General features: G+C 34.0%; 1 protein-coding gene across 1 annotated transcript; it reads right to left on the minus strand.

The window, feature by feature from the left end:
* Nucleotides 1–4,943: 4,943 nt before the first annotated feature.
* LOC137408045 (circumsporozoite protein-like) lies at nt 4,944–5,881 on the minus strand. The gene is made up of 3 exons (XM_068094433.1): nt 5,810–5,881; nt 5,528–5,656; nt 4,944–5,390 (listed from the first exon to the last, which is right to left on the minus strand). The coding sequence occupies exons 1-3, from the start codon at nt 5,879–5,881 to the stop codon at nt 4,944–4,946; spliced, it is 648 nt and encodes a 215-aa protein (XP_067950534.1).
* Nucleotides 5,882–6,283: the final 402 nt, after the last annotated feature.

Below are 6,283 nucleotides of genomic sequence, written 5' to 3' on the forward strand. Positions count from 1 at the left end.
AGCATAACAATGTGTGAGCCTGATACCAAACATCTGCCTAAATGAATTTTTAAGAATTTGATCAAGTATGACTCTTGAAGCTCCAAATCAAACACTTTTATTAGATTTTATTTTCATTTTGTTTTGATAGTTTTTTATTACAGTGTACACTGTTTTGTCCGAGTTTACAGTTAATTTATTTGCATAACATTATTTAAGTTCATTATTAACTATATCTATGTCATTAATTAAATTACTGGACTCAAAAGATAAATTTATATCGCCAGCAAAAACATTAGGTTTCAAATAATTAGCAGACAACACAATATCATTAATATATATATATATCAAAAATAAAATTGAAACCAGAATAAAACCCTGAGGAATGCCACAATTTATACTTGAAAAGCAAGATTTCTAGTTCTCTATAAATGATACCTGTTATCTATATTTCAAGTAGTTATTTATCCATTGTATAGAAAGTGATGAAAACTAAATTGACTTCAGTTTGTAAATGAGTATCTGGTGGTCAATAATGTCAAATGCCTTACTAAAATCAAAAATTGGAAAGAACAGAGAAAGAGACACAGAGAGAGGGAGAGAGAGAGAGGGGGGAAAGAGAAAAAGGGAGAGGGGGAGAGAGGGGGATAGAGGGAGAGAGAGGGAGAGAGGGAAGAGAGAGAGAGAGAGAGAGGGAGAGAGAAAGAGGGAAAGAAGTAATGAGAGTGAGAAAGAAAGGGAAAGAGATGGGGAGAAGAAACTTGTAGCTCACAGCCTACTCTGTCTAATCTTTCTCAGTAATCACTTTAATAATAACATTTTTTTAGGTTGAGTTCAGACATTCCGCATTTTTAGAGATTTGTTAGCAAGTTGCTATTAGCTTGTGCAATCTTAACCTTTTGAACTCAAAACTAGCCATATAGAATAGTACTGCGTTTGTTGCAATCTGGTGTTTCTGAAAGATTGCAATATTATTGAGTGCTTTTGCATGGCAGTTCTAAGGGTGTATTTCTATCAATTTTTCTAGCACAAGTTGAGTTCTATGCTAAGAGTTTATAAAGACTCAAAATAGTTACTGCAAATAAAAACAATCATTAGTGTTCGTATTTTATGTTGTTACCTTTTAGGAATCCGTCAGTTATTCAAAGCACAGTTAACATGGAATGCAAAATACAGAGAGCGAGTTCATTTGTTATCTACCAAAAACGCTAATGAAAGTTAATCTTTATAAGTATTTATTGATTTAATATAATTATTTATTTTCTATTTTATTTCATCCAGATTAATTTTGAACAGATAGGTTGCTTGAACTCTGATAAACATTTTGTGTATTTCTCAGAGTTGTGTACTCCCTCAGCTAAGGTGAACATTACTTGAGCAAATATAATGCTAGAACCCCGACTTATTACAATGCTTTGCCGGAGTTGTCTACTCTCTACTCATTTAAATCACCTGTTAACTGTCGCTATTGGAGCTAGCATACTATTTTTTCATATCTAATTGCTAATCACAGATAAGCCACAAAACTAATTCTAGTATTTTCTTTTATTTTAGTTTGTTAAAGTTTTATAGAATACCGGATATGTTTGAGCGGCTGCTGATAGTGATAAAATTTTGGGATATTTCTGTTTACGCAGCTCAGAGCAACATTTTATTTTACTGATAATCAGAACAGGTGCTTGCATCTGCTGTTAGTTGACCACCAATTGCATCTAAAGCCACTGTTTCTAGCACATTTAATGTAGACTTTTAAGAGAAACCTTAACAGTTACTACATTGCATACGGTTTCTCATTTTGCAACATAAAGTTGTTTAACATTTCGCTCATCAGCATAACGTGGAAATGTGGAGTAAATTTAGGGATTTATAAAACTAAAATCATAATATATATATATAGAAGCTTAAATTGTTGTAGTTTCTAGTAAGAAAATATATTCAATATTAAAGATTGAAGAAGTTCTTGATTTGCGTCTTGAAATGGTTTTCTTATGTCTTCCTTAACAGTTACATAGACCCGTTTCTTGAAAAAACATTAGTATTTATTTTATAAGAACAGTCCAGCCCGTTGCGAAAATTTATCAGGTGTGTCAATAAAACACGGAATATAAGTATGTGCCCAAGTATTCTAAAGCACGCTATGATTGGCACAGGTGTTACTGTTGTCTGGTAAAAGTATTGTTAAGACTTTGAATCCCATAGGATACAATACTTCTTTCCAACTGTGATTTTTGACAGGTAAACCAACAGTATAAGTTGCATTATAGAAAAGATTACGTAAGAGCTTTTATAAAAAAGGTTAAACTAGTTCACACAAGGTTACAAGAAGTGAAAGACAAAGCTCGCATTTCCAGTAAGTACAATATAATAAGTGTTAAACGCATTTAAAATCGATACCTCGTCTTATAACAATATTGATTTTAAACTAGTCAGCTTGGGAGCTAAAGATTGAAATTAAAACTGATGATAACAGCTGATGCGACTGCATCAACCGACAGCATGGACTACTGTTGGATCCATCCGGCAGTTTGTTTTTTCTCATCATTCTTTTTCCTTTCGGTAAGAATAACAATTTCATTTTTTAAGCTCGTAACCGTGTGTCACTGCTTCAAGTTTTGTCTAAATAAGTTTGTTTTATTTTTGTATTATTATGTATGTTATTCTTTCTTCTAAAACAAGTTAATTTTTAGCTAAGTTTAATACATTCAACTTTCAAGTGAACTGTAGTGCAATCTTTCAAATAAATTGTAGTGCAATCTTCCGAATGAATTGTAGTGCAATCTTTCAAATGAATTGTAGTGCAATCTTTCAAATGAATTGTAGTGCAATCTTTCAAATGAATTGTAGTGCAATCTTTCAAATGTGTTAAAAGCGTAATAAAATGAATTGTTTATTCAGCAGCACAAAAATGTCCTAGATGAACATTTAATTTGATTACGCTTTTTGATTTAAACTTACACCGATGTTTGCCAAAAGGAGAGACTTTCTAATAAATTAGCATGAAATAAGTAGAATATACTGGGTTAATTCCAAAATAATGCATTATACTCTAAAATTCTTTTGACAAAATATTAACCAGATTTTCTATTGGTTTGTTTACCTTTGAGAAATTTTAGAACAAGCCGATCTAATATATGTAACTACAGTCAAGGCTCTTATAATTTTTAATTTGGATTTAAAATATTCAATAATAAAATAATACATGCTTCGCATGTATATACATGTACATGTTCTTGCAGAATATTTCAACTTTTATCCAAATTATGTTTGCCCTTAAAAGATGTACAGCATTAATAAATTTAACAAAAAATATAAATTTATTAAATCTATCCTAATAGTAGAATGACCTAAGTTATATACAGTGTAGTTGATTCAAGTAAAAGAAATGAAATTGTTTCTCTTATTTGTTATTTAACATCATTTTGTGACAGCAATGATATAAACCACCCACAAGGATTGGTGACAGCTATCATGTGGGCGGGGTTTGTTGATCGAGCTCTGTTGGGATCGTGCTAACCAATCTCTCGAGGCTAACGCAATTCTCGCGGGGCGGTCACATTGCCTTGTTAGGTTTTTGGGTCTAGATTTTTATCGCCTATATGCATCAATTGCAATATACTAGGATTCATGAAAAATAAAACATTTCAAATTACCTATTTTTATTAAATTCGACATTGGTAGGGGTCTTAGTATATGCTTAAAGTTGAAAACAATTTACCCGAAATCACTCGTACAACGTCCTTTTTTCCCTAGTTTTTAATTAATATTTTGCCACCCATACCATAAAATGACAGTCTTTCAATGTTGTCACATTGTTTGACTTGGCCAATAAAATGGGACAACAGGCAAAGCTGTGCAGTGTAGTTTTCATACTCAAAATCTGAATATAAAACTTAATCTGGGTCATTTCACAATTGCGAGTATTAGTATTGCGAATGCTTGTGAACGGCAACTGACTGATCATAATGGTGACGATATTAGGGAACTATATTTATTTGACAACAAAATGAAACCAACAGTTCAATAAAACAACAACCATTGTTCATAATATTTGTAAATTTACAAGTATATTTTTTTGTTCTGTTGCCACGTTCGAGTTCATTCCAACAGAGTTCTATCAGCAAACCCCGCCCACTTGATGGCTGTAACCAATCTTGTTGGTGGAGGGTTTATATCATTGGTGACAGTAACAGAAATATTCAGGCTGTCGAGATCAGCTTCTTTGGAGTATGCAAATTTAACAATTCATTGTGTAGCCCTGAATATGCACCATTTAAAAAACATTTTATTTCTATACTATACAGTTGAAACAAATGTAAAGGGGTTATATGTTCTAGAATTTTGGTTGGTGGGCAACAGCTGTTTGTCATTTGTTTGAGACTCAAGCAAATGACTCTCAGCTCAGACATCGAGAGTCTTTGTTCTGTCCCGCTTTCTAGATCCAGTAAGGGCTGTTCCAAATATCAACATTACTTACTATGAAATTCCTCAAACGACCTCGAGCTACCTTTATCAAGAGAACTTGCCAGGAATGAATGAAGCGACCATCTGTCTCTGGTACAAAGGAGTTGAAGATGATGACAACAGAGTTTCTGATTACCTGTTTATGACCGCTGAGCCTAATGGTATTGTCACTAACATAGTCACTAACATTGTTATTAGTATCGTAATTAGCATCATCATTAGCATCGTCATTAGCATCATCCTTAGCATCGTAATTAGCATCGTCATTAGCGTCGTCATTAGCAACGTAATTCGCATTCCCATTAACACCGTCATTAGCATTGTCATAAACACTGTCATTAGCATCGTCATTTTTGTCCTCATTAGCATCATCATAAGCATCATCATTAGCATCAGCATTAGCATTGCTATTACCATCATCATTAGCATCGTCGTTAGCATCAGCATTAACATCGTCATTAGCATCGTAATTAGCATCATCATTAGCATCGTCATTAGCATCATCAATTAGCATCGTCATTAGCATCAGCATTAGCATTGTCATTACCATAATTATTAGCATCGTCATTAGCATCACCATTAGCATTGTCATTACCATAATTATTAGCATCGTCATTAGCATCACCATTAGCATTGTTATAACCATCATCATTAGCATCGTCACTAGCATTGGCATTAGCATCGTCATTAGCATCATCATTAGCATCGCCTTTAGCATCGTCATTCGCATTGTCATTAGCATCGACTTTAGCATCGTCATTGACATCATCATTAGCGTCGTTCTTAGCAATGACATTAGCATCGTCATTGGCATCATCATTAGCATCGTCATTAGCATCATAATTAGCACCGTTCTTAGCATCATCATTAGCATCGTCATTAGCATCGTCATTAGCATCGTCATTAGCATCATCCTTAGAATCATCATTTGTGTCATTGCTAAAATACTCCTTTATGGTATTTTGTTTACTGTTAACATCTAATTGACTTTGTTAATTGATATCACTTATTACACAGTCATGTAAGGTATCACATGACTCAAGGGAAAAAACTCAACTACAGTTACATATTACAACTATGCGATTACTGCAGGTGATGAGGATAATTTTGGAGTTTCTTGGGTAGGACTAGAACAGATAAAATTTTGGGTGGGAGGTACAGGTACGGCCCTCAGCTCGTCAATCTCTGGAGAAGAAGCTGAAGCTTTATGGTTAGGCTGGAATAAACATTGTTTTACTTGGAAAGCATCAGAGTCCATCAAGGTATGTCAGGCATCTCTGGTTTAAAATACACTTTATTGTAATAGGAGCATTGTCTGTCCGTCTGTTCAAAGTTACGGATAAAGGCTAGGGAAAAGTGCATCTCACACAGATATATCTTGAATATTCGGTTCGACAGCCAGGGACGCAATCAGCTGCACCACTCGACAACCTTGTGCCATGGTTGAATAACTGTGCGAATGGCTATTATGCATGATGATCTCTCACGGCTGCCTAGAATGCCCACTGAAATGTCGGGTACTTATCTGTCTAAAAGTAAATCAAAGTATTTCAAGCTCATCAAAGTGACCTCAAAAATGCATCAAAGAGTTTGTATAATGATGAATTGATTTTATTAGTTTGTTTATAGTAAAGCATTGGAAGTGTTTCTCAAACATATAAATGGAACTGAGAGTGAAACAATTAAGAGTGTAACGTAACGTTCTTGGTCAGTCAATGAGAGATAGCAAACTTTATTTTGTTTACGTCAGCAACGAAAAGCTTTACATGCTGTAGAAAGCTCAACAGAAAGTTACCTCGACAGAGATAGAAGTGCTGGAGAGAATATCAAACTGTACAATGTC

Source organism: Watersipora subatra, chromosome 11 (genome assembly GCF_963576615.1).
Source record: "Watersipora subatra chromosome 11, tzWatSuba1.1, whole genome shotgun sequence".
Lineage (NCBI taxonomy): Eukaryota > Metazoa > Bryozoa > Gymnolaemata > Cheilostomatida > Watersiporidae > Watersipora > Watersipora subatra.

Excerpts from the sequence above, each read along its gene's own strand:
- LOC137408045 (XM_068094433.1), bottom strand. The coding sequence starts at position 5,881 with ATGGCACAAGGTTGTCGAGTGGTGCAGCTGATTGCGTCCCTGGCTGTC. Across the intron at positions 5,657-5,809 it reads CGAATATTCAAGATATATCT|CCTAACCATAAAGCTTCAGC; the intron begins GTGTGAGATGCA and ends TGTTTATTCCAG. Across the intron at positions 5,391-5,527 it reads AATTATCCTCATCACCTGCA|GAGTATTTTAGCAATGACAC; the intron begins GTAATCGCATAG and ends AATACCATAAAG.